At 52.2% G+C, this 27,495-nt stretch overlaps 2 protein-coding genes across 3 annotated transcripts; both read left to right on the top strand.

The window, feature by feature from the left end:
- On the top strand, positions 1–27,495 carry LOC5666774 (titin). 2 transcript variants are annotated; one of them, XM_061641838.1, is made up of 9 exons: positions 1–6,379; positions 17,752–17,888; positions 17,997–18,170; positions 19,989–20,143; positions 20,250–20,397; positions 20,469–20,648; positions 20,733–20,879; positions 22,047–22,192; positions 25,839–27,495. In XM_061641838.1, exons 1-9 carry the CDS (start codon positions 934–936, stop codon positions 25,885–25,887), a joined length of 6,582 nt encoding a protein of 2,193 aa, XP_061497822.1. In that variant the 5' UTR covers positions 1–933; the 3' UTR covers positions 25,888–27,495. The 2 variants fall into 2 exon arrangements, with proteins under 2 accessions (XP_061497822.1, XP_061497812.1); XM_061641828.1 differs by having other exon boundaries at positions 23,686–27,495.
- LOC1271825 (BCL-6 corepressor-like protein 1) lies at positions 12,523–17,745 on the top strand. The gene is made up of 2 exons (XM_061642012.1): positions 12,523–14,037; positions 14,131–17,745. Exon 2 carries the CDS (start codon positions 16,368–16,370, stop codon positions 17,202–17,204), a length of 837 nt encoding a protein of 278 aa, XP_061497996.1. The 5' UTR covers positions 12,523–14,037; positions 14,131–16,367; the 3' UTR covers positions 17,205–17,745.

The raw sequence follows: 27,495 nt of genomic DNA, 5'->3' as shown, positions 1-27,495 counted from the left end.
CAGTTTAAAAGTGTCCGCCGCCAGCAACGGTACACCAGGGCCAGTCCCTGGCGTGTGTATGTGTGTATGTGTGTGTGAGTGCGTGTGTGCGTTTGTCCCGTACCGTTTGCCGTGTCCTGTGCCGCTCCGGTCGCAATCAAAGTGAAAGAAACACTGAATAATTATTACGACACTATCTGGTCCAACACCCCGAACACACTGTGACGTGTGGTGGTAGCTTATCGCCTGATCAGTTGGGCACCAGCAGAACTACCTGTAAGGTGCGCGTGCGGGTCCTTTCCGTTGACCGCAAGTAACCTTGCCCATTTGTCCAAGCAGCTCGACGCCCGTTCGACTGGTCTGGCTCTGTGCGCGCGTGCTGCTGTGTGTCTTTCTGCGTGCGCGCGTGTGCGTGTGTGTGGTTGGTTGTAGGTGTCTATAAAAATAAAAGCAGAATGAGCAGACGCGTTCGGGCAGCGCGATAAGCGGGCAGGAGAGAGTGCACCAGCGGGGTGTGAGAAGGTAATGCCGAATTGATGGAGGCGGTTGATCCTCTCCGCCTGGCTGAACTGAAGCGTAAATAAATTCTGCTGCTCGGGAGAAAGACTGCGTGTGCTACTGCCCACCACTACTATCAACCGTGCCCGTCCGTCACAAAGTGTGTGGCTGTGTGTGGACGGCGTGGAGCGCCTGACGTTTCGCACATACGATTCCTGCTCGCACTTTGCCTTACGGTCGCTGCCGTTGTGTGTTGACTGCACAAGGGGAACCCAAAACCCAAGCTACCCGCCTGTGTGCGCGTCAAATGTGCTTCCCCGTGTGCGTGTGCGCTGCTCGTAGTATCGGCTCGACTGTCAGTCTTCAATCAAGTGTGCGGTCCCGCGGGGGAATGTGCCACTGACGCTGAGCCTTTCCCCTCACTGCTGTGGCCGTTTTGTCAAGTGCGCCGTAACGATGCCACTGTACTCGGAGCTGTACCACAACTTCGTCGGCAACACGCCGATCATCCCGTCGCCGATGGTGTCGGTCGGTTCGTCCACCTACAGCCCGCCGACCTACGTCGGTGTGTCGCGGGCATTCCCGAATCCGCTGTCGGTGGCCGGGTCCCGCACCGCCCCCTCCTTTGCCCGCGGCTACGTCCCGAAGCTGACACCGATCACGGAGACGCCGCTGACCAGCACCCGCATCGCGGCGCTGGGGCGCGTCAGCTCGCCCAAGTTCCTGGCGGGGGCGGGCCATCACCACTCCCATCACACCCACGGGCATACGGGCTCGCCCACCTACCAGAAGCCGCGACGCATCATCAACACGGCCGACATAGACGTGTCCGCGTCGAAGTATGCGGGCAGTGCGCGCAGTCCCGCCCTGCACACCACCACCACTATCGCCGCCTCCGTCAGCCACCGGGCGAGCTCGTCACCGACCAGCTACACCGGCCGGGCCGGCAGTCCACCCGACCACCCACTGATTGGCACCAGCGGTGGCGTTACCAACACCACCACCACGATCAACCTGGCGGAGATGGAGCGGCCCTCACTGTCCGCGCGGGACCAGGAGCTGAGCGAGCGGAGCGAGCAGCGGCGCGCCCGCTCCACCATCAACCGGAACCGCACGGTCGTGCGGCTGAACACGATCCGGGCGCGCAGCAAGTCGCGAGGCAGCCGGGGCAGTACCGAGGGCCGGGACCGGCACGCCCTCCCCGACGCACCGACGACCGAGCCGACGTTCGACGAGGAGATGCTGCTGCTGGAGCTGCCGGCGGTACGGCCCGGCGGCACCACCTCCTCCTGGCGGGACAACTTCCGGGACGAGCTGTCGCTGCGGCCGCGCACCCGCACCGAGCCGAGCAAGTCCCCCGGCGAGCTGCTGCTCGAGAAGCATCTCATCCGGGACGGCGAGCCGGGCACGGTCGAGCCCTACCCGCCGACCATCCGGTCCCCGGTGATGAAGCGGCGTGGCACGATCCGGCGCAAGAGCGCGGTGAAGATACCGAGCTTTCACGAGATCTGCGCCGACATCAGCTCGGACAAGCTGGACGACGATCTGAATGCGGGCGAACTGCGACGCCGCGCCTCCCAGCTAATCGAGGACGAGCTGCTCCAGTTCCAGGAGGAGCTGAAGAAGGCGGCCGGCGGAGCGGCCACCCTAGCGCCCGACACGCTCGAGGAGCGGCTGAAGGAGGCGCTCGAGCAGCAGCTCGCCCAGGACTCGGGCGTGGAGGTGGCGGAAAAGCGCAAACTGAAGAAGATCAAGCGCACCCGAACGAAGGTGCTGCCGGTGGCTTCGGTGGCAGGGGCGGATGTGGAGGCCCCGCCAGAACCGAAGAGGGAGGAGGAGGAAGCGGTGGTGGTCGTGGAGAATGCGGTAGCGCCGCGAATCGTAGCCGAGCTGGAATCAATCGAGGAGTGCACCGTGTTCAAGCTGCCGAAGAAGAAGAAAAAGCAACCGGACGAGGGCGGTCCGGCCACCGGTCCCGGCGGGGCGCGGAAGGACGTGCCAGAGGTGCAGGTCGTCATACGGGACCAGCCGGAACCGAACGGAGCGCAGGGCCCGTCGAAGCAGGCTTCGACGGCCGGCGCCAGTGAGGCAACTGTCGACGGGGCGGGCCCTGTTGATGCGACGACACCGCGCAAAACGGCCAAAACCGGCATCAAGACGTACGTGCGGAAGAAAACGGTTGAAGCACTGCCGGAACCGGTGCAGGTGGAGACGGTGAAGCTCGTGGCAGAGCCGGAAGGGAAAGTTAAGGTAGAGCCGACGTCGAACGGGCTGGCGAAATCCATCGAGATGCCACCCCTTCAGAAGATCCAGGCAATGGACCGGTCCGTTGATATGGGTGAAAAGCCGGCAGCGAAGAAACAGTCAGACATCCCGGCGAAACTGGGCGATGACAAGAGCTCCGAGGAGGTGAAACGATGTGTTGAAGGATCTTCTGTCACCACTGTCGATAGTAGCCAAGCAAAGCTACCGGAACGGAAGGTCCCAACTACTGAGGCAATCAAGCTGGTGACCAGTGAGAAGCAAGAAGTGACGCCGAAACAAACAGCTCAATCAATAGAGGTTAAAAAGATGCCATCCAGTGATCCTCCGATTCCAAAGCAGCCTGAATCACTCGCAAACCTTGCCAAGAAACCGACAATGCCTTTGCAAACAGATGGCAAGGTTCCACGCACAACTACCGAGGCATTGAAGCTCGTGAACAATGCGAAGCAAGAGGTGGCACCGAAACAGGCAGCTCAATTACCAGAAGTTAAAAAGATACCACCGAGTGAACCTCCGAGTCCAAAGCAACCCGAATCTCCTGCAAGCTTGGCGAAGAAACTGGCGACGTTGGTGCAACCAGACAGCAAGACATCAGCTACGGTGACTCCCACGATTGCTCGGACCGACCAACAGCCAACCAATGAATCAATCAGCAAGCTGAGTCAACCAACCAAACCCAAACTAGAGCAACTGCCGGCAGAGCCGGCAAACAAGTCGCCACTTACCAAACCGAAGCTCGACGAAACCCCAGCAAAACTCGCACCGGCCAAACTGGGCCTGGTGCGCAAGAAGCCGACCGACCTGAAGCGGTCCACCGACGAGGTAGACTTTTGGAGCACGATCGGCACACGGGAGACGGTGTCGTTTGCACGCCGCAAGCAGCAGCTAGTAGCGCTTCGCTCGACCGAGGAAGAGGAATCACCGCCGGCATCGCCCAGCCAACCGTACCAAGGTATGCCGGGATCACCGAAGGTTGGGCTGGTTGGCAGATCCAAGCTGCAGGAAGCCCAACTGGTTGGAAGTCCCAAGAGCCCGACGGAGGGTAAAAGTGTGTTCACACTTCCCGACCCGAAAGCGGCTGAAGAGTCGGCAATGTTGAAGGGGGGTCTTGCGGCTGGATCTAAACCTCTGGATGCAAAGCTGGTACCGATACCGGAGCCGCTGGTTCCGAAGGCGCCCACTACGACGCCACCTGAGACGCCCAAACTCAAGCCGAAGCTTAACTCTTCCCTCACCCTGGACGAGACAGCGCAGAAAGTGAAGTTGCCGGAAGAGAAAACAGTTCTGGAGTCAGTACCGACCAAGGCTAAACCTTGCACACTTCCGGGAGCGTCTTCGTCGAAGGAGACATCTGAACCGATAGCTCCGAAAGCGGAAGTACCAACAGTTGCCGAAGCATCTGCAACAAACGCAAAAGCATCGGCTGTGCCAGAGCCAACATCACCCAAAGTGAAAGTATCAGCCACTCCAGAGCCTACATCGCCGAAAGCAAACGTACCAACAGTTCCAGAAGCTACATCAACAAAAGCGAAACAATCTATCGTGCCAGAGACAACTAACACAAAACCAAAAGTAACAACAGTTCCGGAGCCTTCCTCGCCGAAAGCAAAGCAGCCTACTGCTCCGGAGCCTTCCTCGCCGAAAGCAAAGCAGCCTGCTGCTCAGGAGCCTTCTTCAGTGAAAGCAAAAGTGCCCACTGTTCCGGAGCCTGTTTCACCGAACACCAAACAACCCACCGTTTCGGAGCCTACATCTCCAAAAGCAAAGCAAGCTACTATTCCGGAGCCTTTCTTACCGAAAGCAAAGGTTCCTACTGCTCCGGAGCCTATTTCACCCAAAGCGAAAATACCGACAGTTCCGGCACCGACTTCACCCAAGTCAAAGCAACCCGCCGTTCCGGAACCTACTTCGCCCAAATCAAAACAACCGTCCGACGCCGAGCCTTCATCGCCGAAAACAAAGCAATCAACGCTCCCAGACAAACCGTTGTCCAAGGTTAGCCTCGCCAAAGTGCCTGGCGGGCAGGATGCAATCCCGATCGCTCCACTCGACACCAAGAAACTGTCCCCGAAGGAGCTGATCAAAGCAATCGCTCCCAACATTGCAGCCGCAGCCGAAAAGAGGCTGGCCCAGGAGAAAACCAAACCCAAAGAGCCAAAGCCCGAGCCGATCGGTCCCACCACCAGCCCGACTGGCACAACCGTGCCGGTGACTACCACGGCGACTGCTGGTCCGACCACCGATGGGAAGCAGCCGGACGAACCGCCGACGAAGAAAGTGATCGCCAAGAAGGTGGTGAAAGTGGTGAAAACGAAAGTAACGGCCGGTTCCAAGCCAAAGCCCGAACCGGAAGCGGATGTACAGGCCGAGCGCGAGCAGGAACAGCGTCGACTGGCTCAGCAGCAGCAACAACAACAGCAGAATCTCGAGCGCATGAAGACGAAGCTCAACCAGATCACGCTCAACATGGGCGTCAAGGGGATGGAGGTGGAGGTGAAGGAATGCCAAAAATGCCAATCGGCGATAGTGTACGAGGCACTTCCGGTGCCGGCAGCCATCGTGACGACGCCGAAGATGACGCCCGCGCCACCGAGCGCAACGTCGAAGCAGCCGAGCGCAAACGGGGCGAAGCTGACGAAGAATAAATTCGGCACGCTAGCCAACCTGAGCGACCTATCAGCAGTGGACGGTCGCGATCGACACACCACACAAGCAGTGCAAAGCAAACAGAAACCACAGACACCCACAGAGCAACAGCAGCAGCAGCAGAAAGTGTTCCTCTCGAGCAGTGACGAAGAGAACGGGGAAGCAGCGAAGCAGAGACCGGCCGCCGGTGTCAGTGTAGGAGCCCGCGTCGCGAACGACAGTGCCTCGGAGACCTCGTTCTCCGGCGTGGAAGACGACTGGTCATCAGAGGAGGAGGACGACGAGGACGACGAGATGGCGAACGATAAGCCGGAGAAGAAGAAGCCGTTCGATCCGACCAAGCGCGTCAAGCTGAACTTCGAGCAGATGCGCAAGTGCTACTCCAAGGAGGAAAAGTCCCCGATCGTGCTGGTCGCCCGGCCCCGCCCGCTCTGGAAGGTGAAGCGGCACGGCCACCGGCACAACCGGAAGGCGGACCTGACCAGCAGCAGCAGCAGCGGCAGCGGCAGCAGCAGCTGCAGCGAGGACGAAAGCACCAGCACCTCGACGACGACGAGCAGCGGCGCGACGACCAGCACGACCGGCCGCACCTCGTCCGAGGCGGTGTCGACGATGGACGGTGCCACCTCGGACATTGCCACCGACAGCAGCGTCAACTCGAGCACCGGCGGCAAGCAGGGCAAGGGGGCGAAGGGCGCCCAGGCGAAGGGCAAGGGGGCCAAGGGCAAACCGGACCCGTTCGGGGACATCTACGACAACCCGATGGTGATACCGCTGCACGCGGAACCGCGCACCAGCAGCCGGAAGAGCGGCGGCTCGTTCGTGGCCCCGCTCCGGGACGAGAACAACAACACGCCGGCCGACCTGGACGAGGACGAGCGGGCCCGGTCGATCGGGGCCGGCCACGAGGTGCGCAGCGCCAGCACGAGCAGCCACGATTCCGGATTCTACGGCGGTGGCACCGCACCGATCAGCCCGAAGAAAGCGCTCGGTAAGTCCCAGCGGAAGGGCAGGGGTCCCCTAATGACCGTCCGTATGACACCGTACGCATCTCATCCATCCAATACTGTCAGCATTCATCTGTGTCCATCTCTGTCAAAAACAAAAAAAAAAGTACAAACACAACAAACAACAGAACTGTGAGTGTTGGATCTTGGGCCTTCCGGTGCACACAGAGTGTGTGAGGCTGTGAGATGCAAAGTGAAAAGTGCACGGTTAACGCTCGGACGATATTCGAACAGTTTCGGTATAACACACGGTGCGGCTACTTCCTACCACAGTGCACAAGCGGACTTTGCCGTCCTATCGGGCTAAAAATAGACGACAACCAGATGAGCGAGATCGTGTACGTGCACATCTTGATCAATCGATTAATCGATCTGCACACACACACACACACACACACACACACACACACACACACACACACACACACTTGCACTCCCACACATGCCCAATTCGTTCGAGCCACGATGGTGGCGGCTGCTACGCTCATCATGAAAGTCAAGTTCAATGTCACCGTTGACGTTGTGCACTGATACTGTGTGAGTGTGTGTGTCGGTGATGGTGATCCTTTTCCGAACACACGCAAACACTGCGAACATCGGGCGTTCGCGACTTCCTGATCGAGTGGCAACAGGTGGCAACAGACTGTTGTGACCCTGGAGCATCGGCAGACATTCGCGTAAATACACCCAGAGCACACCAACCTTCGATCCTGCGATCCGGGCCCTACAGCACCGCTCCCGGGGCTGGACGCAGGCAGCGAGGATGAGGTGACAGCTTAAAATAGATCATTCGGCGTAGGGGAAGAAGAGCGGTCAGGCTTTGTCAGGGTATCATACGCATCGGGCGACTCTTGTGGATTCACGCGACCAGACCACACTAAAGCAGCTCATTTGCCGACGCGGTGCGCCCGCTTTGTGTTAACAACTCAATCTCTCAAACCAAGCGCCAGTATTCGAGCATTACCATCAAAACCTGTCGAATCGCGTCCGAGACGACCGTACGGATGGTGAGGTTCATGTTGTGGATGGTATCTTGCTGTTTTATGATCCCCAACCATTGTCTCCGAGCGGCTTCTCGCTACCGAGGATGCGGATGGCGCAGGGGGTAGACGATGACCCTGACAGTAGTCCGACCCAAGCCACGTCTTCATGAGGATTTTGGGGACTTTGAATAGCAAATTTTATTGGCCCCCGGTCCTAGCGCACGGTCGTGATCTAACTTTTCCCTTGATTTGATAAGCTCGACCGTGGGTTAATAAACAGGGTTAATAAACAAGCACCGCATTGATTGATCTTTTATTGATTTATTGTACCTCTGTTTGTGCCGGCTTCACAAAAATCCCTATTGACCCACATCAGACAGGTTCTGTCCGGTTGTTGGCGGAATTCCCGTGTGATTCCAACATCTGGCAACATTATTGGCGATCGGTTTCTCACTGACATAAGCGTTCAGCGGCAGTAGCGGAACAGCATCAGATCCGCGCATCAGATCTGCCCATCGGCAGTGTTTACCTTTGGTCGCGATACGCTTCGCGAACAGCGTAACCGAAGCGGTGGCGAACGTGTATGGAAATACAGTGTAAAAGTGTAAAACAAAAATAAGTCTGCACCAAAGCAGGCGAGCGGCCGTTTTTCACGTAACACTGTGCGCTTCATCTGGGAAGCGGCACCGGGCGTGGAATTTGTTTATCCGTGCTCGTGCCGGTTTGCTTGCCATGCTCCAGTTTCGCTGGACCGGCTAGTGTCTAGTGGCGGTATTTTCGTACCACCTTGCACCGGGATCAGCCACCGGCGGCTAGTCTGAACGGATGGATAGACGTCGGATCGAGCTCAAGTTCGCGCTTGGTTTCGTAGCGCATTCGAGATGTAGTTGCAAATAATTCCAGTGTGCCAGATGGATGAGCACAGCTGCTAGGAATGTGTACTTTTAGATTCTGTACAAATCAGTCGCGTGACCGTTACCTGCTCTATTTACGTATATTTGGGGCACAACCCTTACAGATGCCAAGCAGCGTGGTTAGAACTTTGATGTCGAAAGTCATTGGGATTTGTTGGGACATTGGAGGTTGTTGGAGTTCAGTCTTAGGCCGAAGGCTTGCTAAGGCATTCTTAGGAGGGGTCTCGCAATTCCACCAACCCTACGCATCCGTTCTTTTGATCTTTTGAAAATCTTTTGAAGTCACTCTCTGGATCAATAACCAAGACCTAAAGACACCTTTCTAGGGCATTGGATTGTCAAGAGACCGAACAACGCCCCCTCTCTTCTATTCCGGGGGTATCCTATGTGAAATCTCGACTCGACGAAAATCGGTCCCACCGCTTTCCCAGAAACCGGTAAGGCAGAGTCCATCGATCTTCAAGTCGGCCGTCGGCCCACACACTCCACGAGCTGTGCTGCTGCACGCGACTCCTAAAACGTTCCGTAATCTTGTGTGACATTTCACTCGTTGTGAGGTGTGGGATGCATTTGCACACCTTTTGGATGCTCCGAATGTTCGAAGCTTCCCCGACATCACACACCCGTCCCACATCTTGGAACAGTCGAAAACAAGAAAACAACAAAAACCCTCCACATTCCATTCTTCCGTGTGTAGTAGCAGCATACCGCACCCGAGGGTTGTTGCAATGTGTTGCACCAGTGAAGGTGGGGATGTTTTCCTCCACTTTTCTTTTGTAACGAGTGGATGGTAAGAGGTGCAGATATATCAACCGCGAAAGATCAGGCTTTCCTCCGAATGGTGCCGCCGCAAACCCAGAGCGAACGCCAACTGTCCATCATGGTCGGTATGCAATTAGGCTAATTAATTCTCGATCTATTTCTATTCGAAATATTTATTCTTAGCTTCCTTACTTACAACGCGACTGCTAGCGATACACACACACACACACACACAGTCTGTTGTGTGTCCCAACTCATCGTGCGGGGTGTATCATAGGTGCCTTACGGTAGCGCACGGGGAAAGGAGATGTCATAAACTTGTTGACTAGTGAATACGCCTCACTTATAATTTCTGCACCATTCCCCTAGGGCTATTTTAATGATCCATGTTTGGGTTTGCCGCATTGACACGGACAAATTAAACCACCCCAAATTGAGGGAAAGAGCAAGCGAGAGAGAGAGAGAGATAAAGAGAGTCGAGAGAAGAGGAGAGACGAAACCCCAGTGACAAAACAGCAATTCGGCAACGAACGGTGGCGGCTCATCGAACCGCTTATGCGCTTACGCTGCTTCTCTTCTTTTTTTGTTTTGTAATGCAAAATTATATCTTATTTTACCTCCTAATCCTGCTTACCTCCACCGGCCTGTTTATCCTCCCGTCCGACCGACAGACTGCGACGTTAACTGTCACAAGAAGTGCGAAAAGCTGGCCGCGAACCTGTGCGGCGTCAACCAGAAGCTGATCGTCGAGGCGCTCTCGTCCGTCCGCCGAGGTTCGTCCAGCACGGCCCAGCACACTGGGCTGTGGCCTACCCTTCTGGCGCTAGAGCCTCCACCCCTCCTACCCCGCTTGTTTGGATCCGGGGATCGTGAAGAGTCAGGCGTCTCAAAAGGGATTGGGAGTCCGGGTTTCTGAGGGGCAGGTCGCACGATCTCACCGTCGGCCGGACTTTGAACCGTCTGGATGCGTCCAAAACATACCCTGTCCGCGTGTGTGTGTGTGTATGTGTTTCTGTGTGTGTGTTTAACCACAGTTTTTCACCTGCTGCACGGGCTGGTTTTTCCTGCACAGGCGCGCGACGCGCACGAAGCCGAAGAAAAACACCCACACGGAGTGCGGCGAAGGAGAAAATAACGACGGTACGACGCAATATTGGATGCGCCGTGTGTCCCGCCTTTGACGTTCGCGAGCTTCGTGCCCGCCATATATTTCACTTCCTCGGTTTTTGTGCCTCCCCTTCTCCCTCCCACCTTTGCAGACATCGGATTTACAGGGCGAAATTCTAAGAAAATTTGTCTTTTTTTTTATTTTTTTATTTCTTGTGGGACAAAAGTGTCTCGCGGCAAAATCGTTCGAACAGTTGACACGACCCAGACCCAGCAATTGGGTGCAAATGAGGTGTACATATTTATCACACCCCATCCCCTGCCCCCCAAAACCGACATGTCAAACCAGGCAGAAGAAAGACTCGGAAAAGACGCACACATCCACAAAAAAAGGTTTATGATCTCACAAGCAACGATAGGAAAAAAAAAACACAACACAAGCAATTAACCAAAAAAAATGCATGCAGATATCAGCACCCAACCCGTTTGGGGTTAATGGTCTAGGACGCCCCGCCAGCGTGTCAACGAATGGCGTCCTTTTTTTGTATTGAGTTTCGAACCGAGGCGCGTCCGGCTTGCAACGGCTCTGAACACCCGCTGCCTAGGTGGTGGGTGGTGGCCGCGGGTGGCGGCATCCTAGCAACACTCCACTTCCACCACCCAACCCATAGCGCAATGCTTTCGTTCGCGCGTAATCGCGTCATCGCGCTGGCCACTAATTTCGCTGCAGCGTGTCGCGTTTAAGTAGCATTTGTTTTGTTTTTTTTTTTTATTTCAATCGTTTTTTTTCTGCTTCTTTGCTCCATCCTTCCTGTCCCCGTCTGTACCACTGCTTGTCTGTATCGGTATCTTGTGGTTGTAAAAATGATTGTAAAAAGAAAAGAAAAACAAAACATTGCGCGCGCGCGCGCGCGCGCTCGAACAGGACGCGCAATAGGGCGATGCAGACACCGAACCAAGCAGTGGCAAGGGATGGGGAGGGGAAGTGGACCGGCCCAATCAGTCCCGGGGATTGGCAGTAGCACACACACACACACACACACACACACACACACACACACACACACACACACACACCCAGGGACACTATAAGTGTGCTCGACCTTTATGCTTGCGGCAAGTCGAGCGCGCGCGCAAGACCGCTCGGACACCAGCTTCTCCCCCGACATAAAGTGGAGGTGCTAGTGGAAGGTAAAAATAATGCCAAGCAAATTCGGACACTTGAGAAGAAGAAAAAAGCACAAACACTCACACACACACACACACAGGCCAGACACAGACGATGTGGGAAAATCTGAAAATTACACCATCGCAAAATCGATCGGGAACGACTTTTTGTTTTCGTCTTCTCGTGTTTTTTTTTGTGTGCAATCGCCGTCTGCAAAACCTAGACGGGAAACGTTGTCACGAAAAGTAAACTCCTGATTAACGATTCAGCATCGCCGTACCGAATTTGTGGAATATTTGCCAACAAAAACCGCCCCGCCGTGCTCGCGAAAGCGAAAAACTAACTCGCTCGCCGCACAAACAAACACACAGCCGCAGCGGGCAAAGCGTAGTTTGACGCCTTTACACCCCTACACAACACCCCCCCCCCCCCACCCTTGTGGAATGCGGAATGAAATTGGTGTGTGTGTGTGTGCCGCATCGTGCGAGTGTGTGCCAAGCCGAACGAATTCTTGTGCGAAAGCAAGAGATGCTATATGACGGGGGTGCGGTTTTCTGGGGAGGACAGAGGACAGTGGACAGAGGGGAATGATCACGGGAAAAGTCGACGCAAGAAACAAGACACACACACACACACACACACGCACAGAGAAAAATACACGGTTAAAGAAAACGTACGGCATGGTGGCGTACGTAAGTCTCGCACGGTGAGAAGAAAGAAAAACTCCGGAGAAGAAAGAGATACTACTAGGAGAGCGCACTGTTCTCCCCCCCCCCCCTCCCTTCCCAAAGGCCTCGAGGACTCTTCACATCCCCACGGATCCACAACAGGCCGCTCGGAGGCTCCAGCTCCAGACGTCCGGGAGCTCCAGCCCTTGCGACAGCCCTTATTTTTTCTCTCTCCAAAAATCGCATTCGCAGGTGTGCATGAGGCGCGCGACTCACCGTCGAAGGTGCCGCCGAGCGCCAACCCGGCCTACCGCATCGAGGCGCCGGTACCGTCCGGTACGGCCGCGCGGTACGAGCACGACTGCATCGAGGGGGGCGGCACGGCCTCGACCAGCAGTGGCGGCGGCGGCGGTGGTCCGGCCCAGTCGTCCACCGCCAAGGAGGAGGAGATAGGTATAGATATCGGGCGCGCCGCGCTGGCGTACCGTGCACTTCCCAACCTGCAACCCGCCCCACCCCCCCCCCCCCCCCCCCCCCCCTGCAGGGCGGGTAGGTTGGTTGCGGCGGACAGTGCACGGGCACACGTGGCAGCGTTTGCACTTTCTTTTTTGGCAAATTCTCGGTGTCAATATTTTTAGTGTGGTGCCTGCGGGTTGTTGTGCTTTACTCTTCCTCTCTCTACCAATCTCTCTCTCTCTCTCTCTCTCTCTCTCTCGCTGTCTGTCTCATAGTCACTTTGTCGCGTTAAGTTCGGTTCACTCTTGTGTACGTCTGTACGAGTGTGTCCTCTGTGTGTGAAAAAATCAAATCTCATGCCAATGCCGATTAGAAGCGGTTGTATTGAATTCTTTTTCTGCAGGAACTACGTCAAATACCTCCGATGGAGATACTATTTGGCTTTTTTTTGTGATAAACTGGGTTGCACCAGTACTCAGCTTAACGGAGATATACTTGCTTAACCGACTAGACATTGCAACTACGACCTAGACTAGAGCAATTCTATGTAGGGGTCAGAATTCTTCCTATTGGACAACTGGGCCATAACACAACAAGTTTAATGAATTCCAACGACTCGCAGCCGCAATGGATTAATTAAACCTTTTCTTTTACGGCGAAAGTAGATTGTTCTTGAATGTTGGAATATCTTAGCTATTCCTACAATCTACAGTCTGTCTAAGCAACCAAATGTTTTCCATTTCGAAATGTTCAATTAGCGAGAAACCACTATTGCCACATAAAGTCTACATTCTGTACGTTGCACCTGTACACTGTGTGGCGTTGGAATTTAAATTGCATTTTAAATTGGAAGAAACCGGGGAAAAACGCTTCCAATCTTATTCAACTTTGCCAGTGTTGCAAACTTTGGCATCGCGACGTAGGTGCAATTGGGCCTTTCAAATGGGCACGTTACTAGTGGTGAGAGCTCGGAATCGGACCTACTCGATTCCGATTCCGTGTTTGGAATCAATTCCGGAGCCGATTCCGATGCTGGGATCGATTCCGATTCCGAAGTCGATTCCGGAGCCGATTCCGGAGTTGGTTCCGGAGCCGATCCCTGAATTGAAAATCCGGAGCCGATTCCGGAGTTGGTTCCGGAGCCGATTCCGGAGTCGACTCCGGAATCGATTCCGGGATCGGATCTCGAATCGATTCCAGGTTCGGAATCAGCTCCGGAATCAGAATCGTCTCCGGAATCAGAATCGACCTGGGAATCGCAAGTTGCTTCGGTAACGGAATCAGGCTTAACCCCAGAAATGGAGTTAGCTCCGGAATGAGAATTAGTTTTTGAATTGAAATAAGAATTGTGGGAAGCGAAATATGTCCGGGAATCTCCATGTAGATAGATCATTTACAATAGATCATTTACAAGTAAATTTTGATTTTTTGCCGATATTCTATGAAGATGCCAAAACCGACTCCGTTTCGAAGCCAATTGTGATTTCGGAGTCAATTTCGATATCGGAGCCGATTTTGATTCCGGAGCCAATTCCGGAACCGATTCCAATTCCGGAGCTGATTCTGATTCTGGAGCCAAATCCGGTTCCGGATCTGATTCCGGAACCGATTCCGGAGCCGATTCCAGAACCGATTCCGGAAACTGATTCCGGACCTACTATCCGGAATCGATTCCAGAAAACTTCGGAGCTAGCCGGAATCGATTCCGATGAAATCTTCATTTTTCCCATCACTACACGTTACGCTCTGCGAAAAATTGGAATTTTCAAAAAACCCAACTGTTGCGGCGTAGGCGGCTGGCCAAATCATATGGACCAATTGTCATGTGTTGATGCGAAAAGTGTGTCCCTCTTTTCTCTCTCGCTCTCTTGTTTGGCTTAGTTGCATGAGCATCAACATCAATGCGTGGCTTGTTGCAGGAAGGTCATTTAATGCGGTGCAAAGTTAGTACCTGCAACACACCTTTTGCTTGTTGGACTTGGCTGGCACGTGTTCAACACGTCCACGTGTGTCACCGTGTCACGTGTGGATGCGATGATTAGTCGCGAGCTCAACCAAGATCAACTACTCACCGGAATGCGGGCAATAAACGCCCCCGCTCCCTCCCTCCCAAAGCTCCAGCAAAGCATTGTCAGCAGCGCACCTCCAAGCCGGCAGAGGTTAAGACAAGGAGACGAACTATTCAAGGTAACTAACTAGCGATCCAGGAAGATGACGCCATCAGAACTGCAAACGCTCCTGATTGGACGTCTCCGGCTGTGCAGTAGAGTACAGATGCAGGTGAATCAGCAAGCTCAACGTAATCAGAGGCTGTAAATAATTGCCGGATGCGGCCGGATGACCCAGCAAGCGATAGGTCAGAAGCGATCTGTAATTGCCACTTCCTGGATGACTCCATAGCAAGCACAAAGGACGCCCAACCCGTACGCAAAAAAAAACGCTGTCGACGAAACGACCTGCAAGCAACGGGCAGCTCAAAATCATGCGAGGAAAACCCTTTGGAAGACTGCACATCAGCATCGCGTGTGCAGTGTGTTTGCTTTGGAAAAGCGCTGCATCGAAAACGTTCAACCAAAAAAAAACACACACACACAACGGTTTTAACATAATAATGCGTCGAAAATATCGCAAAAGAGCGCAAACCCACCCACCCCGTCCGCCCCGATGTTGATGGGTGGGGAAAGCCAACACCCAACGGGGGGAAACTATTTAGGTCGCATGCATCATTTCCCTGCAGCGCGGCCCATCATCCCGCATCTCGCCAGTTCGTCGCTTAAAGCGTGTGCTCGTATGTGTGTGCATTTTTTCACCTTCTACTCATCACTCCGCACAGCTCTGTGTCTATCTCTCTCTCTCTCGCTCTCGGGAGTCTCAAATGAACAATTTCCCACATGCCCGCTTCGCTTTGTTGTGCCGCTTCCGTCCAACAATGTGGAGGGTGCGAAGGGACAGGCTTAGCGGCAGGTGTAGAGGGGACGTGGACCTTCAGGTGACCTGAAATAGTCGGTGCTGATGCTGCTGCTGCTGCTGCTGCGGGTAAGCGCAGGGATGAGGGCGGTGTACTCAGGGCGTAGGCGCACGCTGAGCGCACTCACTGACAGAGAGCGAGAGAAGAAGAGAAAAAAAATTGTGAATAAAGCTGAAAACGACAACTTCAACAATTCTGCCATTTTTACCAACAAACGAGTCAATGGGGGAGTCGGAGGCAGGGACGGTGCAGCCCTTGTAATGCAATAGAATATAATGATTCCAACACCACCAACAACAACAACGCACTACGACAACTATAACAGACAAAAGAGAGCAGTAAGAGGCCGTCGCAGAGCTACAACTACTACAGGTGCAAAACGCTCGCGTGTGTCCTAGATGGTATAGGTGACTGTTGCTGTTGCGACTCTTGCAATCACTCTTGCAATCACTGCGACTCCCACACACATTTCCAGCGTTAGAAGAGAGGCACATCAAACAACGAGCAGGTGAGTGCTGCTGAGTGCCAGCCAGAAGCGGCATTACGGGAACCCTGCAGCTAGGTACAGCCCTACCCCACCCCGTAGCGTTAGATGTACACACAGAGAAAATGCACCTCAACACACGCACACCAAAGCCCACCGTCCCAGGAGTGAACGGTTCCAGCTAGAAAGCCGCGAATCGCCTGAAAGTGTGGTGGTGATGATCGCCTGGAGTCCGCGACCCCCCCTTTGGAGAAGCCTAGCCGAGTGACGGTGGCTGTGGAAGGTTTTGCGCACGGTCGCCCAGTACCGGACGAACCGTCGCCAGTCACTATTCCACGCGCAAAGCTGCTCGATTCCAGTGTCCGAAATATCCACCGGTTGTTTTGTGTGTTTTTGTTGTTTCCTGTGTTGGTTCTTGTATTGATCACCACCCCATCCCCTGTTGGACGCGCTGAGCCTAGAATGGATCTGGCTGTGGAAATGTCGACGCTGAAGCGCCGGAACCGCACCAAACTGCGCCAGCAGCTGCACAGTGAATACGATTTGCTCGACCCATCAGCGTCTCCGATGGTCACGAGCCAGGTAGAGGTAGCCGAGCGGTGCGAGACCACCACCCTGCGTACCATGAAGCTCACCGTTACCGGTTCGGACCAGAAGCTGCCCGCAGTTCGCCCGGGTACGCCCACGCTAGCGAACTTCGACGAATGCTTCGAGCCCGACCGCGATGAAGCGAAGGAGTTGGATGCCATCGATAACGAGCTGTACGAATATTTCGCCCGGCTCGATTGGGAGGAGGTGGCTTCAATACCTGAACTGGAGTACGATAAGAAACGTTTGTGCTTGTGGGAACCGATACCGCTAGAAGACCCGGCTACCCTAGAAGACCCTGTGCCGCTAGAGGACCCGGTACCGGCAGAGGGCCCAGTACCAGCAGAGGACCCAGCACTGCCAAAGGATCCACTATCGCTAGAGCATTCGGCACCGGTAAAGAACCCGATACCGCTACCGGACCTGGCACCAGCAAAGAACCCAGTACCGCTACCGGACTCGGCACCAGCAAAGAACCCAGTACCGCTACCGGACTCGGCACCGGCAAAGAACCCAGTACCGCTACCGGACCCGGCACCGGGAATGAACCTGGCGCTAGCGGAGCCGGAGCCGCCAGAGTACTGGGAAGTGTACTCGGAAACGACCGAACCGGTCGCTCCCAACGGCTGGATCGCGTACAGTCGCTCCCTGTTCTTTAGCTGCTTTTCGTGCGCGCTGTTCTTCAGAGGTGCTGACCAGGACGAGCATTAGGATGTGACATCAGTAGTTTTGTTTTTTTTGTTTTTGTTGATTTTACTTTTTTGTTGGCGCACCGGTGTAGTGTCATTTGTGTGAGTGGGTGTATGTGTGAATTCGTGTGTGTGCGTGTCGGTGTGTGTGTGTGTGTGTGTGTGTTTGTATGTGTGTGTAAGACGATAGTTAGTGCTAGCCAGAAAACAGTGAACTTCCAGAAAGTTATCCCAAGTTATCCGTGACGTCAAACGTTTAACACTCTCTTTGAACGCACGCGCGTGTGTTGATGCTGTCTATGTGTGTTTCAAATGCGATCGTTCGATATACGTGTCATGCAAACAATATTTGAACACAAAAAAAAACATGTAGAGCACCTCACCCTACCCGTGTTCTCAATGCGCCATTCATTACCGCGAGAGCGAGAAAAAAACCGCTCAGACAGAATAAAAGCCGCCACTGATTGACTCTGTTTTTCCAAACTTCTGCCTCCCTCCCCAACATCTCTCTCTCTCTGTCTCTCTACACCCACCAACCCACCCTCGTGGTCTGTGACGTCCCACAACAGAGACGTCCTACACGTACGCCCAGTTCCAGAAGACGGGCAAGCTGACCGCACCCGCCACCGTGATACCGCGCTTCCGGAAGTACAACGTGGACGACTTCCACTTCCTCACCGTGCTGGGCAAGGGCAGCTTCGGCAAGGTAAGGTCGAGCGATATTCGCAATTTTTTTTTTCGCAACACTCCCACTCCCTTTCACGCGTGCCTGTGCCAATTGGGATTTGTTCACCCACCCCATCTTCTCCGGCAGGTGTTTCTGGCCGAGCTGAAAAACTCCGACTACTACTACGCGATCAAGTGCCTGAAGAAGGACGTCGTGCTGGAGGACGACGACGTCGACTGTACGCTGATCGAGCGGAAGGTGCTCGCCCTCGGCACCAAGCACCCGTTCCTGTGCCATCTCTTCTGCACCTTTCAGACGGACGTAAGTAGCGGCGGGGCGGGACGGTTCGCGGGCCGGCACACTCAGTGGGTTACTCAACCTTTGCGCGCCGCGGCGGTTTGTGCGGTCCCGAAAACGAGGAAGTGTTTGGCTTCGGCCGAGCGCGCTCCTGCGGGAACATGGCGCAACACGCTATTTTTAAAAGCGGTGCAGGAATTCGGCCAACGTTCTCGTACCGCACCGGTGTTCTATTTTGCGTGCAGTACAGGCTCGTGCGGGCGCAAGCGACTGGCGCGGGTAGAATGCGCCTACGGATTGTACCCATTGACCGACTTTCTGTTGGGGCGGGATGGGTCTTTTTGTTGCTGTTGGGAGCGTTTGCAAGGCGCTTGAAATAGGCAACAGCAAACAGGGCGTGCAAAAAGGTACAAAAAAGGCTCGATTGGGAAGCCCTGTCGCCACTTGCAAACAGGGCATTGTCCGCGCTCTTGCTGTAACTAGTTTGGCATCGTCGCTGTACAAATTGGGCAAACTTTTTTGTAGGGTCGCGGCATATCTAAGTCGATTGTTGTGTTTAGAAACTACCAGTATGGTAGTGGAATCTATTGCTGGATGGATATAGATCTGTTATTTGACCGAGAAACGTCCAGGTATAATTCTTAAACTGCTGAAATATTCTTAACTTATATATTGATCAGTTCCACTACCAATATTTTGCTCCAGGATCAATTTCTGGGCCAATAAGGACTCTGGATCAGTTCCTTAGACCAATATGAGCTCGCCACCAGTTCCATGATCGATACTGGTTCATGATCAGTGTTAGAATCGCTATGAATTCCGGGTTAGTTCTAGGGTCGACATGCGTTCAGTGCAGAATCAGTTCCAGGCTCAATAGGAGTTCAAGAATAGCTTCAACCCTTATAAGAATGCAGGCTTAATTCCAAACCCGGAAGGGTTCACGATTAGATTTGATATCAATTTGGATTCAGAATGGGTTACTGAATTATTAAGATTTTGTGCGCAGGATCCGAACCAGAATCGGGAATCGACTACAGAAAGCTTCGCTAGAACCATAAGTATCCGGGCCGATAGGAGTTCAAGGTCTACTCTAAGACAGTTTCGGGATTAATTCTAAGACTTAGGGCTCCGAGGGTTTGGGCTCATTTGTAGGCTCGGAGAAGAATTGGTTTCAAGACCACCATATCAAGATCAAGACCAATTACCAGACCGTTAAGGGTCCTTAGACCGTTTCCCTAGAACAGGTCCCGTGATGATCGTTACTAGTTCACGATAGGTTCTAGCATCGGTATGAGTTTAGGATCAGTTCCCGTGCTGACATCTTTTCATGTGTCAATTCCAAGACCGCGATGAGTTAAGGACAAGTTTTAAGACGAGATAGATTTTGGGATCAATTCTATATCCAGTATGAGTTCAGGGTATGTTCCTGAGGTGGAAAGATTTCAGGAGAGCCTGGCCTGGTAATACTGTATATTCAAGACGGTTTCGGGATCAATTCCAAGCGTAGTATGGGTTTGGGCGAATACCTACGAACGGATTCAGGATCAGGTCTAAGACAGTCATAGGTTCAGGTTCTATTCCAAGACCGCTATGTGGTCCGAATCTATTAAGAATTCACGATCAGTATCAGGAGTACATAGATTACGGGACAAGTACCAAGACGAGTATGGATTTGGGATTAATTCTACGTCCAGTATGATTACACGATCACTTCCAAAACCGGTATTAGTTCAAGATCAATTGCAGAAGCGTCAGTCCCAGTACTAGAATGGAATTTTCTAAACGGACCACAAAATTCACTTCCATTTTCACACAAACTGCGACGATTTTCCATTTGCGCAGAGTCATCTGTTCTTCGTGATGGAGTACCTGAACGGTGGCGACCTGATGTTCCACATCCAGCAGAGCGGCCGGTTTCCGGAGGCGCGGGCCCGCTTCTACGCCGCCGAGATCGTGTCCGGGCTGAAGTTTCTACACCGCAAGGGCATCGTCTATCGGTGAGTGTTGATGTGGGCCGAACTCGCCCAAAAAGAAAAAAGTGACGCTCCAACGCTAAAGTCCCCCCCCCCCCCCCCTGCCCACCTTACTCTATCCGTTCCCCAGCGATCTGAAGCTGGACAACGTGCTGCTCGACTACGACGGGCACGTGCGGATAGCGGACTTTGGTATGTGCAAGCTCGAGATCTACCTAGACAAGCTGGCGGACAGTTTCTGCGGCACACCGGACTACATGGCACCCGAAATAATCAAAGTAAGTGAAAACCCCCCCCTAGCAACGAACCTTCACAACACTTCCCGCGCTTCTCCGGTTTTCTTTCGCAGGGGCAAAAGTACAATCAAGCCGTCGACTGGTGGTCGTTCGGTGTGCTGGTGTACGAGATGCTCGTCGGCCAGTCGCCGTTCAGTGGCTGCGACGAGGACGAGCTGTTCTGGTCGATCTGCAACGAGATACCGTGGTTCCCGCACTATCTCTCCAAGGAGGCGTTGCGATTGCTCCAGTCGGTAAGTTTCCATCGAAAGCTCCCAGGGTGGTGAGCAGTGGACACTCGTCTAACTTTCCTACCCGTCTCCTTTGTTTTCCGCCAGCTGCTGGAAAAGGACGCCTCGATACGGCTCGGTGTGCTCAACACGATGGACGAGGAGAGCGACATCAAGTATCACCCATTCTTCAATAGTATTATCTGGGACAAACTGGAGAGACGCGCCGTCGAACCGCCATTCAAGCCCCAAGTCGTAAGTAGCCGAAATCGTTTTCTTATTGTTATTATTGTTTTTAACTTCTTTTTACACGTTTCTCTTGAACTTGCGTATCTTCATTTAGCTATAAATGCTAATCTCGAAGATAACGTTAAAATCAAATACATCTTCAATTGAAATTTATAGTTCCACTTTGTTATAATGCAAATCAAAGAAAATGGACCGAGTATGCACTCATTTAATACGTTCATTTTGTTATAGGGACGTCACACGAAGCGTAAACTCAAAGAGTTTACGCTTGATTTGTATGGGAGAGCGTAAACTTCCTGTCAAAAGATTATAGGGTTGTATGGCTGAAATCCGCCAAAGTTTTCGCTTCGTGTGACGTCCGTATTAGATTGTTTCGCTGGTTTCTATATGTTTTGAACAAGCTTAATTCTTTACTGTATTTGTATTTGTTTGTTTTCGTGTTTAATGTTGTTACTAGTGGTGGGAGCTCGGAATCGGACCTACACGATTTCGATTTTGTGTTTGAAATCAATTCCGGAGCCGATTCCGATGCTGGAATCGATTCCGGAGCTGGGTCCGGAGCCGATTCCGGAGTTGAATGCGGAGCTGATTCCGGAGTTGGTTCCGGATCCGATTCCGGAGTTAAATCCGAAGCCGATTCAGGGATCGAGTCCGGAATCAATTCCAGGATCGGAATCGGCTCCGGAATCAGAATCGTCTCCGGAGTCGACCTGGGAATCGCAATTTGCTCCGGTAACCGAATCGGGCTTGACTCCAGAAATGGAGTGAGCTCCGGAATGATAATTAATTGTTGAATTGAATGAGAATTAGTTTTGAACGTCGGAGCCGATTTTGTTTCCGGAGCCAATTCCGAAACCGAATCCGATTCCGGAGCTAATTCTGATTCCGGAGCCAAATCCGATTCCAGAGCCGATTCCGAAACCGATTTCGATTGCGGAACTAATTCCGATTCCGGAACCAATTCCGGAGCCGATCCCGGAACCAATGCCTGGAACCAACTATCTGGAATCGATTCCACAAAACTTCGGAACTAGCAGGAATCAATTCCGACGAAATCTTCATTTTTCCCATCACTAGTTGTTACATCCCAACAAGAAGGCTTATGTTTTATCTTACCATTCCTTTGCCGCTTCCCCTCTCTCTCTCTTTCTCTCTATCTCTCTCTCTCTGTAGCGACATCCACTCGATACGCAGTATTTCGACAAGCAGTTCACGCGGGAACGAGCGCGACTGACGCCCATCGACCGGAACATCCTTGCCTCGATGGATCAGGCCCAGTTCGAGGGCTTCACCTACACCAACCCAAACAACACGCTGACGTGAATATCCCAATCATTTCTCATCCCCACACCTTCCCCCCCCCCCCCCCTGCACTTCCTTCACCATGTTTGCCCTACGTTTTGTTTGCACAATGTATTCTATTTTCCACCTCCCCCTTCTAAAACGCCGCCCATCCCGTACGGCCCTGTTTGCGTCACCCCGCTCGTATGCGCTGCTTAGTGTACGTAGCCCCGGTGGTAGTTCACTTGTGCTGGGCTTGTGGCACCGAGCGTTTTACGGGCGACGGCCCTAGTTGCCGCCCAACACTTTCACCCATGTACCACAATCCTTCCACAAAACTTTGTCGATGTTTTTTTTTTGTTTGTTTTAAGTCGGTTAAGCTCTACGGTACTTTTTGATAGTATTTAATTATCATGTAATTTGTATTGTTATCACCCGTATTACACCCGTGCGCCCTTTCTGCTCCAATCCAATTGCCTCTCCTGCTATTCCGCATTTGTCCCCCCCCCCCCCTGTTAAAGCTGCTAGTACCATTGGGTGGTGCCCTAGTGCCTGCAAAGTGTCGGGGAGGGTGAAAAGGTTGAAGTTTCGTTTATGTTGACGGGTTTTGTTTTTTCACACATCACGCTTCCATAGTTTCGCTGTTTGCCGATAGCCGCCTCATCGCCCCATCATTCGTCGCCTCACCTTTGCCACGGTCCTGCGAAGGACGTTTTGTGTGTGTGTGTGTGTGTGTTTGTTCTTCTTCTTTTCCACTTCTTTTTTTTTTCTTCTTTTCTTTCGCTGATATCGCCACACCACGGTACATCGCACGATCGCACGCATTAAGCTGTGCGTTCGCATTTCGTTTCACGTGCTCATGTGCTTTCGGACCATCCTATTACCTTCGTTCGTTATCACCTGCTGCTATCTACACATGCGCAGACTGCTCTCCTATTTCTCTATCGCGTCCCCGTCTTTCTCTCGTTTTCTCTCTCTCTCTTTTTTATCTTTTTCGGAGCATAAACGTTAATATGTTTTTCTTTCTTTTCTCTCTTTATTTTTCTTCTCTCTCTCTCTTCTTTCTCTCTTTCCTTCTATGCCTATCATCCCTTTGATCCGTTCCTTTTGAACAAAAAAACACCAAAAACGAAAAACCACCACCACCACCAACGTTAACAAACTGTCCGCATCAACCCGTCAACTCCCCGTGCCCTTCCTCCCTACTTCCAACTACCTACCCCTGCTACCCTTCCTTCTCATCGTCTGATTGCCTACCACCCTCCCCGAACTACCACAACAACAAAAATCCACCCCCAAACCCCTCCCCCCTCGCCCACTCCCGCCCACCAAATCCCCGATCCTGCTCAACCCGTGCCGTCACCGCGTGCCCTCCCGCAACAATATTTGCCGGGCGTTTCGATTTCGAATATGGAACCGCCAACAAAAAAAAAAAAACAATGCCCCAAAACGCTCCCCACCACCCACCCCCTCCGGTAAAAAAAAAACCTGTGCACACACACACACACACGCACGCACGCAATGTGCGCAGCAAGATGCGCGAGAAGCAGAAGAAAAAGCAAAAGAAAATGTACTTCTGCCCGCAGTGTGGCGATATCAAAGTGACGTACAACATTTTTTAGCCCGTGCAGGCGGCGTTGTGGAGCCATCTTTTTGTCCTTTTTTTTTGTTTTTTAAACTCTATTACTACCTGTGGCTCGGACCATTTCGTGCCTTGTGTGTAGAGCGACAATTGGTTGGTGGGGCGAGGGCGATTGCGCGGCGATGCGATTTGAATGCGAGATAGCGTGTGCGTGCGCGTGCGATACGTCAGCGTGTCGGTGGCAGATGGTTGCACCTTGCCAGTGCGAAGCCAAATTGGTCGCATGTAGTAAGCGCCAGTAGCAGCAGCGGGCAGCAGCAGTAGCAGCAGTAACAACAGCAGACACCAACAGCAACAAGCATGGGCAGCAGAAGCAGCAGCAGCAGCAGCAGCAGCAGCAGCAGCAATAGCAAAGCGTAACAAACAATGTCGCGATCGTTACCAACAGTCTGAGCGTGCAGCAGCAGAAGCGAGCAAGAGAGTAGCGACCCATAAGTAACGGTCCGAGCACGGTCGGTTGTGTGCACTGTGAGCATTTCGGAGCTTTCGAGGAAGCAAACAGCGATGGAGCTTGTTCCATTTTTTTTAATTTGCAATGATGTTTTGTTTTGATTGTTCTTTGTTTTGTTGTACACAACTGAAAGCACAAGAGAAGAGGATTCGGTGAAGCGAAGGAAGCTTGACTGCAACCCTTGCCAACGCTTTGGATAGGGGTTGCTGACCCCTTATCTGGGTGGTTTAACTTTTTATTGTTTTTTTTTTGTTCCTATTTCCTTGGCAACGCAAGTATAACCATGAACGCTTACCTTGCACGGGGTGAAAGAGTTCTGCGCCGATTTTTTTTTTTTTGGTCTTTCTTTCCAATACTCCCCCCTTCCCTTACTCCTCCTACGCCACCTCTCCATACCTTTGCTTTGCTCATCTCACTCGCCCTTTGCCGGACTGTCTAACGAAAACGGGACGCCGTACAAAACAAAACGAAATGGACAGACCAAAACAAAACAGCAAAAACAAACCCTCCGGACCGAAAGAGAAAAAAAACCAAACGGGACGAACGAACAAACGCACCAAACGAAGGGCGAGCGGAAAAAGAAAACGACGCGACCGACAACGGCAACGAAACGAAAATAGCGCCTTCCTTTAGCGCCCATTCTTTGGCCTCCTCCTAATCCCTGAAAACGCACGTCAACGCAAACGCTCTACTGGAAAGGGTAGAGCGAAACCGCGGAAGCACACAGAGCACGGAGCAGGGGGGTGGAGGAAAGGCTCCCTTCCATCATCCTTCACCTTTCCACCAAAACAGCCAACCAACATAAAGCGACACCCTTTCCAATGTGTCCCCTACCAGTCTTGGCACCTTCCCACTTTATTTGGTTTGTTTTTGTCTGTTCTCTCCCTATTCTCTCTCCCTTCTATTATTCGCTTTGTTTTGTTTTCCCCCATTTTATTGCCTTTTCCCTTCTTTCTTTTTTTTTTTGGTTTTGTTTGCTAACCCACTTCTTCACACGCAACGATTGGACGCAACACCGACCCGAATTGGACGCTTCACCCCGTATCTCATTCATCCCTTCCCGAACATTTCACACCAGCTTGTTTTCCTCTTTCTTGCCTACTTTCTTTCGATGGCGCTTCCAGCTTTCCATATTGGCACTGGTGTGGCACTCCATTCCCTTTTCCCCCTCTCTTTTGGCACATTATTCCATGGAACGAGAGAGTGATAATTGATCTTCTGGCTATCGTTTCTATTCCCCCATCTATTCTGTTTGTTTTTTTTTTTAAATTATTATTATTATCAATATTGTTTACATCTTTTGCTCGGTCGCTCCTGAGTTTGCTCCGATTTTAATTCTTTTTTGAACTTTCTTTTCTTTCATCTTCTGCTTCTTCTTCTTCTTCTTTTTTTCTTTCTCTTTTTCCCTTTCTTCTTCTTTTTCCAAATGCTTTCCGTTGTCGATGTTTTCTATTTCTTTTACCTGTATTGTGTTTTTTTTATCTTGTCCTACTTAATACATATTTTTGATACTTTTTTTTATTATCCCTATTCGCGCACAATGAAAACAAAACTGATTTGTGTTTTTTTTTTTGCCAAACAAAAAACCCAGCCAAGATAATGCAAGGCTTTATATGCTGCTGCGCAGCAGATACGATTAAATAGGAGCGATGCAAAGTGCACCTGGGGCGGGGGAACAAAATATGCACGAACTGAAAAAAACCAACCAAACAAACGACTTCAACGGTATTGTAAGAAAAGGCTTGATAAACCCTTACCCAGCCTTTGCTAGGCAAACCCACTAGGTAAAACCACCTCCATCCCTTTCTCCCTTGGCTTGGCACCACCTCCCAGCTATTCTATCCTTCCTTTTCCGCTTTTGTTTTTGTTTTGTTTCTTGTTCCCGTTCTCTTTCCCGATTGGTTTTCCCGATTGATTTTTATTCAACTTCGTCTCGATGTAGGCATATATTGATTCTAGCTTGCTTAAGTATGAATCATATCCCCCTTCCCTACCCCCTCCACACAACCCCCCCCCCCCCCCCCCAACCGAACCTGTCACGTGGTTGATTGTGAAACGGTCCTAGAATTAAGCAAGCAAATAAGCAAACCCTAGAGAGTTACGCCTAACAGTAAGGAGAGCTAGGAGGAGTTTGGGCGCACCAAACTAATGCGCTGGCGAAACGAAGCGCCCCTCAATCATTTGTCCCGTCCCATTTGTTTTGTAAACCGTGCCCGTGTGTACGCTTCCCTGCCAAAATATTGGTGGAGGAGGGGGGAGGGTGTCCCTGGCCCGCGGTGCTCGGAGCATGTTTGGCGTTCGGTTAGTAGGGATCGCTGGGAGCGATCGAACATTTCTTAGCTACAACTTTGCATTGGGCCATCATCACCCCACCACCCACCAAATCGTACCCGCCCCCGGATCCCCAACTCCAACAGACGAGGGGCTAGGGAGGGCGGGGGATGAACGCGGTGCGTGGAGAATTGAAGTGATCGGCCGTGGTGGAAACAGTGAGGAACAGGAACAGGGCAGCATCGCGAAGGGCAGCGCGCATACACATTTTTGCGAGACGAGCAGCTCCAGGGCCTGGGTCGCCTGGGCATGGGCAAAAGTATGAGGTGTGAGGAGGAGGAAGAGGAGAAGGAGGTGGAGGAAAAGTACCTTGGTTTTGCCCCTTGCCAGCTCCCACTCCCTAGCTGGCTGGCCCGCGCTCGACCTTTTCCACGTGCTGGCTGGTGATGCAGCCGTTCCTTTCCTTCTTTGTCGCCCTCTTTCTTTGTCGTTTATTGGTAATTACGTGGTAGCAGCTAGAAGAAGAGGAAAAAACAAACCTTGAATACAAGCAAAAAAAAAAACAAAACCATCACACCAATAACCACTCGGAATTGCCTATCCCAAGTTTTTTTGCGTCAATGCTATGTGAATCGTTTAACTGTATGTTTTATTTAAATATTGTATACTAGGGTAGCGTCCCTTCTTTAAAAAAAAAGTATAAGCTAGACAGGTGGAGGGCGAGCGGTAGCACGCTATATTGCGAGAGATAGTTTAGGGTTAGCCACCGTCTACTAAACATAATCTACACTCACACAGACACCTACACTCTTTTACACACTCACACATGTACTTACACACCAAACAAAAAAAATATTATGAATTCAGATTCCGCGCTGAGAGGTTTGTCAAGAACACGACACAGTTTTGCTAAATAAACAAAGCGCAGCATTAAACGCATACATTATTTAAAAAATATATATGCTCTAATAGAGTAA

This window comes from Anopheles gambiae, chromosome X (assembly GCF_943734735.2).
Source record: "Anopheles gambiae chromosome X, idAnoGambNW_F1_1, whole genome shotgun sequence".
NCBI lineage: Eukaryota > Metazoa > Arthropoda > Insecta > Diptera > Culicidae > Anopheles > Anopheles gambiae.
This window is presented reverse-complemented; position numbering and strand designations above follow the sequence as displayed.

Coding starts and splice junctions, on each gene's coding strand:
- LOC1271825 (XM_061642012.1), top strand. CDS start 16,368: ATGGATCTGGCTGTGGAAATGTCGACGCTGAAGCGCCGGAACCGCACC.
- LOC5666774 (XM_061641828.1), top strand. CDS start 934: ATGCCACTGTACTCGGAGCTGTACCACAACTTCGTCGGCAACACGCCG. Junction 17,889..17,996: donor GCAAGGGCAGCTTCGGCAAG/GTAAGGTCGAGC, acceptor CTTCTCCGGCAG/GTGTTTCTGGCCGAGCTGAA. Junction 20,649..20,732: donor CGTTGCGATTGCTCCAGTCG/GTAAGTTTCCAT, acceptor GTTTTCCGCCAG/CTGCTGGAAAAGGACGCCTC.